The 15,440-nt window shown below is 43.4% G+C and overlaps 1 protein-coding gene across 4 annotated transcripts in view; it reads right to left on the bottom strand.

The window, feature by feature from the left end:
* Positions 1 to 15,440, bottom strand: part of NRF1 (nuclear respiratory factor 1) — a 115,060-nt gene that overhangs the window by 13,982 nt on the left and 85,638 nt on the right. For all 4 annotated transcript variants that reach the window (XM_081038320.1, XM_081038322.1, XM_081038323.1 and 1 more), the window contains one exon: positions 12,958 to 13,082. In XM_081038320.1, the coding sequence (XP_080894446.1) occupies positions 12,958 to 13,082 (125 nt within the window). The remainder of the gene's footprint in view (positions 1 to 12,957; positions 13,083 to 15,440) is intronic.

Raw genomic sequence — 15,440 nt, 5'->3', positions numbered from 1 at the left:
CATAACATATACTAATTCCCTCTGGAGCCCTGAGGAGCCAACTCTGGAGGCATTCAGCTTTTAACATGGAAAACATCAAAAAGCGACGACATCTGACGGACATGGCGATGCTCAGATGAATCCTAAGAATAAAGACCAATGTACCGTGGCCTCACTTTTCACTGGAAAAGGCCCTCTTTTTCCTCCTGCCGTCTTTAAATCTTCAAACAGCAGAGCGTCGATGAGCAATTCCTGGTGTACAAATCATGAATGCCTGAGGCCTCCCAGTTCATAATGGTATCGGGACGTAACACCCCCCCTCTGGACTTGCAGACTGGACAAGGAAAAAGACGAATCTAAACCCACAATGACATTTTTCAAGAGACAGTCCTGCTCCTTCTGAAGGTATCCACAGGTCAGCATCTTGGCAGGAGACAGACAGAGGCACCAAAGAACCCTGACAACTGGAAACCCCTCTGGCTGTGGGGGCTAAGCCTGATGAGTGACAAGAAAGGCCTGGAAATGTGGAGAAGGGAATCTCAGTTTCATCTGCTCCGGCACGTCTGAGGGACAATATGCTTCCATGAGTACCACAGGCTTTCTGAAGAGGGGCTGCTCAGCGTGAGATGACTACCTCCTCCCTCCAAATGGAGGCTGAGCGGACCAGATCCTAAAAACGTGTCCCAGAAGTGCTAAGAGTGAACCCTCTGAAGATGAGCTCCCTTCCCATTCAGTGTGAGTGTTTAATGATGCTCACTGCAGTAGCAATAAGCAGTTACGGTGTGCTCACGGTACTCCAGGCACGAAAGAGAGGAGGACCAAATATTCTCTGCTGACCCTAAAATTAGTGACATCAACGTATCTCCCTCGATGCAAGAGACTGGGGAGTCAGAAAAACTGCCACTTCCCTCTGAGCGCTATTCCGGAAATCGTTTTGGACGTCAGGTCATTAGGAAGGGAGTAGGGAAGGAGGACAAGCTTCAGTGCTGTGAAAGGGCAGAGAACTGTGCATGCCTTTGGGTATTCTAGAAGCGAGAGCTCCACCACCCATCTCCACGGTCCCATTTCTTAGAAGCACCCATGCTTCACTGTCAAGTCTGGAATTTACCCAATAGGAATGTCTTCTTGCACCCTTGTGACCCACCAGACTCTGGCTATTTGGCCCTTTTTGGGGTCAGTGTAAATCCATTAGAGAGCCTGCCTTGAAGATACCTGTATTCTGGAAGAGAAATTCGCACTTGTGAGCCCTCGAAGGGGACTGGGTCATGAATAAAGAGACTAGGAAGTGGGTCTAGGTGTTACCACTGACTCCTGTCTCAGGTTTTTCTGCTTGGGACTCTGCAGTGCACACAAATAGGCCAGTGCTTCTTGCAGCCCTGCTGCCCAGCTGTTTACTGGCTGTGGATTACTGCAGTCACATGGTAGTGTTTTTTTGTTTTGTTTTGTTTTTTTAGCAAAGCCATGCTGTCCATGAGCTGAGAATGTCACAGGGAGGCAAGGCTCATGAAGTATTTGTGTTGCGAGAGGGGGCACGACTTGCCAGGATACCTCGGCACTTTTGCCATGCACTTTGGATCAGGGCTATCCCACAGAACTTTCTGCAATGACGGAAGTGTTGTGCACCTACACATTCCATTGCAGTACCCACTTGCTACTTGTGGCTATTTAAATTTAAATGCGAGTAAGTTAAAATTCAATAAAAAAATTCAGTACCTTAGGCCATGGTTATCGAGCCCTTAAAATGTGGCTAGTGTGACTGAGTAACTGAAATTTTAATTTATTTAATTTTAATTAACTTGCATTTAAATTCAAAGAGCCACACACAGCTAGTAGCTACCATATTAGAGACCACACTTTCAGATATTGGGTTTTGACACCATTTATTGATTTGCCTCTGCTAAGATTTACAGAATACTGATTTTTAAAGTGAGTAAAATACGGCTATGACCATTCCTTAAAATAATCCTGTAAAACCAAGTAACAGTTTAATCAGGTGAATAAGAAAGACAACGATTTTCACTTGTTTTACACCTTCTTTACTTCCCAGGTTGGACGGGATGGCAAGAGGGAATGCAAGGGAAAGCAGGAAGCTCCCGTCTGGTGGAAGAAAGTAATGGAGATGGGGTTTGGGTTTCCAGTTTCACTATTTAGTAGCTGAGTGACCGTGGGCAAGTCCCACCTGAGCTGCCTCTGCAAAGCAGGGCTCATAATCTCTGTTCTGCTCACCTTACTGGGTGAAGGTGGAATAATGCACAGAGCTCATAGTGGTAGTAGTGATGGGGGCAGGAGTGTACTGGGCAAAGAAAAGGAAGGCTAGAGAAAGAAAAGGATGAAGGTCCTGAATAATTATGCTCCATGCTTATACACGTAGTTAAAAGGCAAAAACAGAGCAAAACTGGAAGTTATCTATCTTTCTGGCATGACATCTACCAACATGTTCCCAGTGTGAAAACCATTCATTAGCTGACTGAAGGGGGGAAACCCTGTCTGCAGAGAAGGTGTGTTTCCCACAGCGGCCCGTGGAGGACACGGGAAACATCCTGCTCAGAGGAGCTGCGTACAGTCAGCTCCCAGCACAGCGCCAGGACCCAGGGAGCCCGCCGCAGCCCGGGCATAAATGAGCTTTGTTTATGCACTCACGTCTCACCTCTCTTCTTTCTGAGCTACAACTCAGAGCTCTCCTTATCTTCTTTATTCTAAGAAGTAATCTTTTCAGGTCTCTGAGTATGCCCTCCACCCCTTCCATTTCAAAAAGCCCTATGATTCCAAAGGGGGAACAGCTGTGAGACAGATGAATCTGCGTTTGCTTTTTCTTACAGGACAGGCAATGTTTCAGCCTGGTCTGACACCATCCTAGTACTTAGCTTCCCTTCAGGTCCCCTGTCAGTGGCAGAGGGCCACTTATTTACCTCACGGGAGGGTGGCCTAACAGCCCACAGCTGTCACAGGCGCTGCTCTCTGGGGACTGCAGGAGGACTTGCAAGCCGAGGTCCTCGGCTCACACACAGCACTGTTGCTCAGGGCCTGCCAGCTTCAAGCCCTGGAGGCACTGAACTCACCATTTTTTGGATTAAAGGTACAAACAGCATCACAGTATCAAAGAGTGCAACATCTTTTAAAGCTCTTATCGTGCTTCACGGGGACTAAAATGCACTCTTGCAATAAATCTTGATTCAATACACTTATTTACTTCAACTTGAATTAAAATACTGAGGCAAACAGTGATTTAATGCACTCTAGAATAGCCTATCAGCACTTTTTTTTGGGGGGTGGGGGGGAGTAACATTGATATATTTCCTAAATTAGCTTAACATTTACATGTCTACTGACTTTTGGGAACAAGTCCATACACTAATGTGTCCAGAGAACGAAGAGCACAGAAAAAAGAAGACTGCGAGATGCATTTTACACTTTATCAAGATGAGAACTGGCATTTCGTCTCTTATTTTTAAAGAAGAGCTGGAAGAGGAGGACATGGAGTAAGTAATAAAGGATGATGGCGGCGGTGATAAGTAGTGAACAGTGAAGAAAGCTACCCTTCACGATGGAAGCTGAAATACAATGCAGCTGTGAGAGCTGAGGGGACAACGCCATTAGGAGTAGCAGAGGCCATGCTAACCACTGCAACCCACGTGCTGGAAGAGAACAGCAGTCCCCGCCCAAGGAGCGAGCTGCAGCCAAATGCAGGAGCCATTCAACAATGTCACCTTCGATCAAAGTTCCTTCCATTTCCTTCACTCCATGTCACAGAGGGCACTGACTATTCCCATTTTTATAGTATTCACCTCTGGAGCACAAACCTTTCACTGGTGTAAGGTAAATACGTGGATCTATGCTGCAGATGGGAAAGCAGGGTCTGCAACAGCACCGTGCACTCTGCAACTTAATGTCTTTGGGAGAACGATGGAGAAGAAACCTAACAAATGTCAGGTCCCCAGCTCATCTATGCGCCCAGCACCATGCTATAAGCACTTTACAGGAATCATTTTGTTTAATGCTCACAACTACCTTATGAGCTACCTCATGGAACTATCATTATCCTCATTTTACAGTTAAGGCTCAGAGATGTTAATTGTCCTGCCCAAGATCACACAGCTTGGTAGTGGTGCAGCTTTTAGCGGATCCAGCTAGGCCTGCAAGCCCTCCCATCTCCTTTCCCCACCTTTTATTCTCAGCTCTGTACCAGGTACCCACAAAGTTAAATGACTCTAGCCATCACTTTCTATAGCAGAGGTTCTTCATCTTTTTTGGGAGGTGGGGGTGGAGAGATGGGAGACGTCTCTGATCTATTTGTACATCTGATCAAAGCTATAGATCCCAGAAAAACAAAAACTTTTTGTATAGAATTTCTCAGGATCCACAGACCTCAGTTAAGGATGCCCTAATATTCTTATAATACACATAAAGTAGCATTTCATAGAAAATTAACACACACACATTGCCTCCTTTGGGTCCAGCTGGGTTTACCCTTTTATAATCAGTAGAGAAGACCTTTCCGTCGTCCTGTCTCACTCGGGAGGCCCTTGCAGAATAGGAATGTGTGTTCCAATCTCTCATGCAAGGACCCCACCCAAGAGTCCTGCTTCCTTATCTGAACTTCATGTTTCTATCTTCATCCATCAACTCTTACATCCCTCTTGCTAAAAAGATCGATTTTTTTAAAAAGGTATTCCAATGAACACAGATGAGACGAAATGCAATTGGGGAAACACATATTTTAGAAAGTTTTTAATAAGGTCTAAGAAAACTAGGGAGGTAAAAAGGCAAAGATATGTTCAGTGTGAAGGTAAGACAGAATTAAAAAAAATAAATTATAAAATTGACTTAGTTTGATTTGGTAGTTGGAATGGATAGTAAAATGTTCACTTGTTTTATATATAGTACAACAAGATTGAGTGGGGGTCTGTTCGTAGTTGTAGGAAATTCTGTGGATGAATCTTAAGGGGGAAACGCAGCAGCAGGACTGCCGCCAGGGCCAGGCCAGAACAAAGAGGGGGGACATGTTGCCCTCAAGAGAATGAGAAGGGCTGCTCTTGCTGTAAGTATAATGTTAATGCCTTGTAATCAGTTTTAAGTTTTAAGCAGACCCAGCCCTCTGGGTGTTGGACGAGGGAGAAAGATGCACATTCCAAACTCTCTTGGGGAACCCATCAGGGCTGGAGGCAGAGTCAAGGGGAAGGTGCAATGAGGAGCAGAAGCAAATTAGCTGCCAACTTGCTCCAGGCAGACACGTACACTTTCCTGAGCCCTTTGCCCCATGCCCCAGCCCTACCACCTTGGTCTCTATTTCCCTAGAGACAGGGAAGGCTGAAAGAGCCCTGGCATCAATTGAAGGACAGGAGGGCTTGAACAGAGGCTTCCAGGTGAGGAAACAACTTTTTAGCTTGGTTTACTTCCTTCTGAACATCATCTACTCTCCCCTAATGTCCCCTGGTTCTAAACAGCAGCCACCCACCCCTCCTCAATCAGATGAAAATGAAAAGACATGTTCACTAATTGCAACATGGTCTTCTCACTGAAAATACTTGGTTGACAGCCAGCTTCCAACTGGTTGGTTCTGTGAATTCTGCCACTGGAGAAACACACAGGACCCCTGCAGGCTAGCAAAGGGACGCCTATGTGCATGTGAGCATGCTCAGAAAGGAGGACTGCTTACAGGGTGGGGAGCACTCGGCAAAGGAAACCACCAGCGCATCCCTACAGCCATCAGGAACAGCTGGGGCAGACAGGCACTGTAGCAAGTGGCTTGTGGCAGGGGTGAGGAGAAAGGCCTGACATTCCCACACTTATTTGTTCAACATCAGGGGATAGCCATCTCTCCACTGGTGGAGTCCAGGCAGAAACCAGCTCATACCAAAGGGAGGTGTCGTGCAGGGCGGCCTGCGGGGTCTCAGCTCCCGCTCCCCACATAAGAACGCAGGACATGGCTAGGCCAAAAAGGAACACCCACGGAGCCATAGATGGGGGAGTCACACCACTATATTCTCGCTGGCGGCTGGGCTGGAGACACAGGAAGCAGGATCTACATAATCTGCAACCCGCCGTCCTAACAGCAGTCCGCGTTTGCCAGCCACCATCTTCTTGCTAGCCCCCATTTTTTCTGCTAGCATAGCCACAGCAGTTATATTAGTGGCCAATGGCTTACGGGTTACAGCTGACGGCCAACTAGCCACAGCTGATGGCCATCTGATCACAGTTGATGGCCATTTACTACCTGAGCCAGCACCTTTCTACGTGAGGCCGAGAGCCTGGAAACTGCTTTCTGGGGCTCTGTCCCCACAGGAAGTAACATAGCAGAGTGGTTTAGAAACAAGTTGACTGAATTCAAATTCCACTTCTGCTGCTCTCTGTGTGAACCTGGTCAAGTTATTGAAGCTTCCTGTGTCTCAGTTTCCCCACATATTAATTGGGGCTAAGAATATTTACCTCATAGGGTTATTTTGAGTTTTAAACAAGTTAATCCATGTAAAACACTTAGCAGACTGCTTGTACATAGTGGGCATTATATAAATGTTAAAGAAATAAAATTAATGGGACAATGGAATTGAGAGACAGAATACAATGTCAATAGTGGAAAAGAATGCTGATGTTCTATCTTGAAGTACTCCATAAGTGGGGAGTGCCCCACAATCATCTTTAATACAAAACACGAAATAGAAGAAGTTGGGGGGAAAAGGAAACTAATGTGGGGACAAAGCCCCCAAAAGCAGTTTCCAGGCTCTCAGCCTCACATAGAAAGGTGCTGGCTCAGGTAGTAAATGGCCATCAACTGTGATCAGATGGCCATCAGCTGTGGCTAGTTGGCCATCAGCTGTAACCCGTAAGCCATTGGCCACTAATATAACTGCTACGCTAGCAAAAAAAAAATGGGGGCTAGCAAGAAGATGGTGGCTGAGCCTGCAAGCGGAGCAGTGAGGGTTGCGAACAGTGTGGCTCCTGCTTCCTGTGTCTCCAACCCAGCCGCCAGCAAGAATATAGTGGTGTGACTCCCCTACTTATGGCTCCGTGGGTGTTCCTTTTTGGCCTCACAATGTCCTGCGTTCTTATGTGGGGAGTGGGAGCTGAGACCCTGCCGGCTACCCCGCACGACACTAAAATTTCAAAGTGCAAGAAGTGGGCCCCCACAGAATTCTGAACAAACAGAATGGACAGGCACAGTCTCTTAGTCTAGAAAGGCATGCCCGGTTTGTTATTGTCGGAGAAAGTGAGAACCATCGCAGGCACAGAGTCGCATTATCCAATTCACCTGCTTCCGACCCCAGTCCATCTCTGTAATGATGAACACTCCCCAGAAGCTAGACCACCAGCAGCATAAGTCGCCTAATCCCCTAACCCATTCAACTGAAATACAACCTCTACACCATCATCGTTTAGTACACATAAAACCAACATAGCCTCTATCATTAAACCAAAAATAAATGCTCCCAGGATAGTGTTATTAGAAATTCACACCACGGGATATTGTTCAGTACCATAGCCGTTGTATAATCAAAGGCTACATGTCCCCTACCCCAGGGAAAGCTGGGGTAGGAGAGGAGAAAATTTATATTAGTTAATTTTATATCTTATTAGCAGTTCTGTTAAAAGGCTTGGTACGATTTTTTAAAAAATGTCTAAAATAAGCCTTATTCTTCTGGATAAGCTTTTTTTTTTTAAATTAAAGTTTATTGGGGTGTGGGTAAGCTTGAAAATTAAACTAGGGGTGGCTGGATGGCTCAGTTGGTTAGAGCATGCGCTCTGAACGACAGAGTTGCCGGTTTGATTCCCACATGGGCATGTGAGCTGCGCCCTCCACAACTAGATTGAAGACAACAAGCTGCAGCTGAATTATCAGAGGGGCGGCTGGATGGCTCAGTTGGTTAGAGCACGAGCTCTGAACAAGGTTGCTGGTTCAATTCCCACATGGGATGGTGGGCTGTGCCCCCTGCAACTAAAGATTGAAAACAGCGACAGGACCTGGAGCTGAGCTGTGCCCTCCACAACTAGATTGAAGGACAACATGAAGCTGATGGGCCCTGGAGAAACACACTGTTCCCCAACATTCCCCAATAAAATAAAATAAAAAATTAAACTCCCCTAAGAAATTCTTTAGACTTTTGATTAAATCTTTTTCAGTTTGCAGACAGGCCTTTCACAAACTGCTAACAATACTACAATACTAATAGTATACTGTAATACTATTACAGTACAAAGAACAGAACAAATAGATGAATGGAAAAAGAAGATCCTCACACAAGACCATATACAGTCTATTTAGGAATCCTGCATATAGTAAAAATCACATTTCAAATCAGTTTAGAAAGGATGGATTTCAACCTTTTTATGGAATAAATTGTGCTAGAATAATTAGATTATGTAGGGGAAAATATTAATTCAGATTCCGACCTAATATCATATACTAAAATAAATTCCAGATGTTTTATAGTATTTAAGATAAAAAATGAGACAACAGAAATACTGGCATCCAGTTAGCTATTTATCTGATTCGCGGCCTATGTAAACATAAAGGTAAAAGAAAAATAACTAAGGAAATAAAAATGAAAGTAACGGAAGTAAAATAAAAACAAACTGGGAAAAATGATTTGCAACATACACAGTAAAGAGGTTATATCATTAATATATGAAGAGTTTGTCCAAATCAGTAAGAGAGAGATAAAGACTCCAAAAGAAAAATGGGTGAAGAACATGAATAAACAAATACTAAAATATACACGTGTAGATAAAAACATGAAAAAAAGTGAAACTATCCACCACTAATATAAAACAAATGCAAATTAAAATGAGATACAACTTACTGCCTACCAACGATGCCCCTGCAAAAAGAGTAAATTATGCTCCTATCCAATGTTGGCGAGGGGTAACTACTTTCAACAGTACCGTTGGAAGTTGAAGCAAGGACAGGTTACGTAGACAGCAAAGAATCAAAAATGTGGGCAAGAAGATAAACAGTATTATTTTTACTATAAGAATTATTAATAACCTAAATTATCAACAATAGGGGATTGGTTAATATGTATAGCAATAAGTATTAAAATAATCTTTTACAAAATATTTAATGACATGAAAATGGTTGAGATTTTCAAAACAAGTTATAAAATAGTAGACATGATCTAATTAGTTTACAAAATTTTATGAATGGAGAAAAAAGGCTATATTTTAAAAACTCAAAATATTAACGTTTTATGTAGTAGGATTATGGATAACTTTTGTAAAGCAGGACCCCCAAAAAACCAAACCAAACCAAAAGATCAAAAAACCCCCAGCAAATGCTATGCCCCCCTTTTTTCTTGTGACAACTTTAGAAAAAGTGACAGCCATTTAAGAAAATGCTCTGGTAATAGGCTTGGTGGGACAACAGTTGAAGCACATGATTCCCATTCACTTTATTGATTGACTAAGAACTTCGGTTATCTGTATTATTTCCCCCAATCCAGCTATCAGGAATGTAAGGTAACTGCATGAATGTGCAATAAGGTCTCAGACAGAAGAGCACTTCTGAGGTGGCCAATAGGAAGGAAGAGAAAAGATGTGTAGATCTGGTTCCCTGAGGATTGTTAACAGTGAGTGGCAAGGGTGGGTGAAAGATGAATACCACGCAGCCCCTCAAGCCTGTGTGAGCGCGCCTTCATGGGTGCTCATTAGCACAGCGGGTTCTAGGTTCATACAGGATGGTAGAGTGAAGGGAAACCAATGGGCAATTCAACAATTCAAAAATGAACTCTTATATTAATGGGGGGAAAGGGAGGAATAACTGTGTTAAAAAGAAAAGAAGAGGAACTCACCCAGAGGCTTTTCCCAGACTAAGGCAATTCTATCTAATTCCAATGAAAAGAAAGGCACCTACAAAAATCTTTAAATTGTACCAAACCATGAAATTCCATCCTGAGAGACCAAAGACTCATTTACTGCAATTAAAATGGTGAGAACATAAATGAAATAAAGTAATGCAAATGCCCAAGTAGTCCCTTTAGTGTTGGGTGCGGGGTATGGAGCAGAAAAAGAGAAGTCTTCAGGGCTCAAAGTCTCTGTCAGGTCTGCCTTGGTGACCTGGAATTTAAACTTCTGCCATGCATGGGTAATTATCTTTAACTTGAAAACCACTGTCGTGCAGGATACTGCTTTCATACCCTCACCCTGCCCCAGCCATCTCTCCCTGGTTATTACTGCATTCTACCAAGCTCCACACATAGTGGTCCTTCATCTCCTCAAGACCATCACAGAAGATGCTGAAACTGTCACAGGCCTGAACAATATCCAAATTGTTCTTAGAAGAGTCATCTGCTATTAGGATTTTTATTTAAATCCTACTCTGGAATCTGAGATGTATTTTCCCCCCCAGTAGTGTCTGTTTCTAAATAGCAACTTGTTCTGCTATTATCTGGTTCTTCCTGATAAATGTGAGCCTACTGGCACACTCCAAAAGCTTGTCATCACAGAAGTGACAAACATTGGTAATATGATACAATCTGAAAGAATGATGAAAAGAGAATCCCTAACATTCTAGCTAGATAGAATGAGCTGGTTAAATGGGGAAAACGTGGTTCCAGTCCCAGTGTAAATGCTATAGCACTATGGGTAAAAATGTTAGAAGATGGAAGGAGCATCAGAATTATTTGGGTCATACCCAATATTAGATTAATTCTTGGGATTTCCAAGGTACAAATGAAACAATCAGTCTTCACTTAAAATGGCTGGGATAAGGCACAACATCATGGTCTCAGGTGATATAGAAGCTGCACCAAAAAGGTGGTCACCCCAACTCTCAAGTCTGAGTTTAGCATGTGTGAGCAGTCATACACTGGGGACGGCCCGCTTTGGTATGGGCAACCACTGGCTTTTAGGATGTAGACCAGAATTGTATCAGAAATGCAGCCAACACTATGAAATCGATACAACTGATTCACACAACCCAAAGCTACTGAGTAGAGGCAGCTTCCAGGAATCAGCAGTAGTGGGTGGGTTCAACTTTATGGCTGAACAGGTCTACTTGGCCTGAGGGTCCTTACACTTACCTACAAATTCACCCATCTGAAAAGGTGAGGCTGGGGAGGAGGCCAGAACTATAAAGCAGTCTGTTCTCCTCGCCCAGTCAGGTCAAGACCATTAGAAGGGATAATAAGGTCTCCTATCAAGCCCACACGCAGTAATATTTTTAGCAGTTCAATAGTGAATAGCAATTGCACTTCAGAAGAATCTCACACAGCCAGATATCCTACCTTTCATTCAAGGTAGATAAGGATTTAGGTGAGGAATAGAAAACAGTAAGAAAATAGGGGTAGGATTCTAGCTAAAGAGGGAGGTTTTCCTTAATTCTATCTATAGTCCTTTCCATGCGGAACATACACGGCTATGAGACGCCCTTTATCCTGCAGTGTTCTGACTAAGATAAACTATATCTCAGTTAGTTCATGGAGTCCCTTACCCCTACAGAAAAAGCAGGCTATAGTTGCAGTATTTGCTAGTTCTGTTTGCTTGTTTGAAAAAAATTATTCTCAGAAGCCACAGTGTTCTACGTTTTCTATGTTATTCTTCTCTGGGGGACAGAAGTACTTGCTTCTTCCCACTTCCAAAGGAGGACACATTACATTGTGTCTTTCTTCAAATACCTTTCCAACTAAAATCTTACTTAATTCTTAGGGATTACCCTAAAAAGGGTGCCAGGGACTTTTCTTTTTCAGCCACTAACACCATTAAGGAACTTTCTGCTTAAATAAATGTATGTTATTATCTATCCTCTTTTCAGGACTTTACGTAACAAATCTCCAAAAACCATAGAGTACCTTATAGAAATGTCTAATCATTGTGTCGTATACCTTAAACTATAATACTGTATGCCAACTGTAATTGAAAAAAAAAACAAAACAAAAACAGAGTACTTAATTTGACCCACTTAACACTGTGCATATATATGTATATATATATACACATATATATGTATATATACACACATATATATTACAAAGGGTGCCAAAAAATGTATACACATTTTAGGAAAGGAAAAAACTATTAAAATTAATACTCAATAATACAAATCAATAACAAAAGATGAATACAAGTCACATTTGACTTCTGCAATTATAAGAGGTGCTCAAAGTGGTTACCATCAGTGTAATTTTAATAGTTTTTCCTTTCTTAAAATGTGTATACATTTGTTTGGCACCCTCTGTGTATATTTTTAAAAGTTTAATGCACAACCACATATGTCTCACAGAACAGGGCTGGTCCTCTTTGCCCCACACTTCTGGGCAGCCCAAGTTTTGTTAACTGACCCCCAAAGCCTGTCGAAATAAATCCAAAGAGCTGGGCTGAAATTGTAAATTTTTGCCACCATATTTCTATGAACTTTATCCCTTTTGTTTATTCAGGATTATCATCAATATCTGGGAAGTCAAGAGCGGGGAAAGAAGGGCCGGGTAGTAGCATGTTATTGGCTAAACCCAGAGGTCCTGGTGAGGCCACATTTAACAGGAAGAGGAACCCACAGCACTGACCGGAAAAGCACCCACATCACAGCCTGCTGGCTGACCCTGTGGTGAGACGGTGGTGCCTTTCTCGAGACAGTCAGAACTTCCACGCTACCGTGACGTACCCACCCATGGGGGAGTTTTTGCCACAGCAGAGGACATTGATCTACCCCATAGGAGAGGAAGGACAACATGTACCCCGCAGCAGAGTTTAAAACACCCCTCAGCAAGTGCTGTCGTGGCAAAACAGTCACTTTTCAAGCAAGCAATTCAATTCAGTTAGGTAGCCATTCTCATGGTTTTGTGTGTGTGTGTGTGTGTGTTTTTTTTAACAGGAAACCCCAAGTCTCTTACTAGTGAAAGGAATCAGAGGCTCCTAGAATTTTCTGAGGTGTCAGTTGCTTACCAATAAAGAAAAGCTCAACCTGTTTCTGCAGGGTTTGTTGTCAGTCATGTCATGAAGGTTGAAGTGGAAACAGGGAAGAAATTCAATAAAATATTTATGCTCTCTTACCATTAGCATCTTGGACTCCAGTAAGTGCTCCAACGGCTGCTGCAGTTTCCCCAGACAGGACGATCTGTCCACCCCCTTGCAAGGTGGCTTCAGCCAGGGTGGCGACAGCATGAGCGGCAGCTTCGCTGCAGGTACAGGAACAGGAGAGAGAGGGACGTGTTAAGTCAAATAAAGGTACAGCACTGCAGCAAGAGAAACCATCCTTTTGCCCCTTTCCTGGATGTCTCTATTGACTCCATGGTAGCGAGCTTACCAGCAAATACATGATCCCAATGCTACTGGATGGAGCCACAGTCGTTTGTGAAAATAAAAATAGCTAGAGAAATCCCAAGTCTTATCTATTTACAAAGCTAATGTGAGATTTTCTTTAAGCCTAGGAAATGGGTTTGAGGACAAAAGGCACTCATTATAAGTCTCTTTACCAGTATCAACTGAGTGCTCGAAAGTCCCAGTGGCAGCTCAAATCCATATTCACAGTGCAAAAGCCATTTTGGGTGTCAATCACAAGGGTTTTCTTCTTTTTCTCTTTCTTTATAGTAACACAAGGCAGACCATCTGAAACTGCCCTTTTATAGCCAAGGATGGTTGCTGATAATATGAGGAGTCAGCAACCTGGACTTGCTATTCAATTAACATTAAAGAGTAACAATTTGGTTTAGATCTAGGATTTCAAATACAAAGTAATGGCTGACTAAGTCCAACTCTTCCCTTTGCCTCACAGTACACACACGCAGCACTAAATTAAGACTGAAAATATAAAATTATCACTAGAAGCCCAAACTCCTTGACTACAGAAACACAATAAAATAATAAAAAACCTGTCTTCATTACAAAGTAAACAAACACTCTGCAGAATAGAAAGATACTAACCATGTCCACAGTGAGTACTATTTTAGCAGTTTGTATCCCATTTTCTTTCTTTCTTTCTTTTTTTTTTTTTAAAAGATTTTATTGGGGAAGGGGAACAGGACTTTATTGGGGAACAGTGTGAACTTCCAGGATTTTTTTCCAAGTCAAGTTGTTGCCCTTTCCGTCTTAGTTGTGGAGGGCGCAGCTCAGCTCCAGGTCCTGTTGCCGTTCCTAGTTGCAGGGGGCCCAGCCCACCATCCCTTGTGGGAGTCAAGGAATTGAACTGGGAATCTTGAACTGGCAACCTTGTAGTTGAGAGCCCGTGCTCCAACCAACAACTGAGCCATCCGGGAGGCAGCTCAGCTCAGGGTGCCATGTTCAATCTTAGTTGCAGGGGGCGCTGCCCACCATCCCTTGCAGGACTCGAGGATTTAACCGACAACCTTGTGGTTGAGAGCCCACTGGCCCATGTGGGAATCGAACCGGCAGCCTTCGGAGTTAGGAGCATGGAGCTCTAACCGTCTGAGCCACCAGGCCGGCCCCTGTATCCCATTTTCCTTCTTTTCCTCACTATATGCTTTTACTATGTGCATAAATACCCATTTTTATTGATTCTTTGATGCTATGAATTATAAAATATACTATTATTTTGTAAGAAAGAAAAGAAAAATTCCTGACAATTAAGATTATAATTTACCATATAAATTTCAGCGATGTTAAAATGTGAATTAAAAAAACACACACCAAAAACCGAAAAATCCAGCACCTCTCCTGGGAAAGTGTCAGGTACCACTTTGCAGATACTGAGGGAGTAGAGGAGGTGGTGTCACTGAGGTTAGCATAGGTGGACAAAGTCCTGGCTTTGACACTGAATAAGCCAGTTGATTGAGCTTTGTTCTGAAGCTGCAGACTTTGCCATAATGAAGGTAGTCGTCTCACAACCACAAGCTAGAGGTGGGGATAGGCGAGCAGCTGTGGACTGGTTAGGGTACACGTGTCATGACTGTGGACAAAGCAACATGTACCCAACTCAACAGTGTCACTTTGGTCTAAGAAAGTCAGCAGACAAGTAAAGCAACTGACAGTATCACTCCCCTGGTCATCAAGAGGATTCTGGGAAGCAGTAAAAGAAACCAGACGAACACAAAAGTCTCGTTAAACAGAAAATTCTCCCCTTCTAATAACTTGCCTGGCTTTCAAATTTTTGTGTCTCTGTGTTTAAAAAGTCATTTTTTTCTGAGAATAAAACACATGTAGAAAACTTGTAAAAATTTCACTAAGTATAAAAAAATTAAAAATATGGCTGGCCCGGTGGCTCAGGCGGTTAGAGCTCCATGCTCTTAACTCCGAAGGCTGCCGGTTCGATTCTCACATGGGCCAGTGGGCTCTCAACCACAAGGTTGCCAGTTCAATTCCTTGAGTCCTGCAAGGGATGGTGGGCTCTGACCCTGCAACTAAGATTGAACACAGCACCTTGAGCTGAGCTGCCGCTGAGCTCCCGGATGGCTCAGCTGGTAGGAGGGCGTCCTCTCAACGCAAGGTTGTGGTTTGACTCCCGCAAGGGATATTGGGCTGTGCCCCCTACAACTAGAAAATGGCAACTGGACCTGGAGCTGAGCTGCGCCCTCCACAAC

The sequence above is a fragment of the Rhinolophus hipposideros genome (genome assembly GCF_964194185.1).
Source record: "Rhinolophus hipposideros genome assembly, chromosome: 25".
NCBI classification, from domain to species: domain Eukaryota; kingdom Metazoa; phylum Chordata; class Mammalia; order Chiroptera; family Rhinolophidae; genus Rhinolophus; species Rhinolophus hipposideros.
Note: the sequence above shows the minus strand (reverse complement) of the source record. Positions and strands in the feature narration are given on the sequence as shown.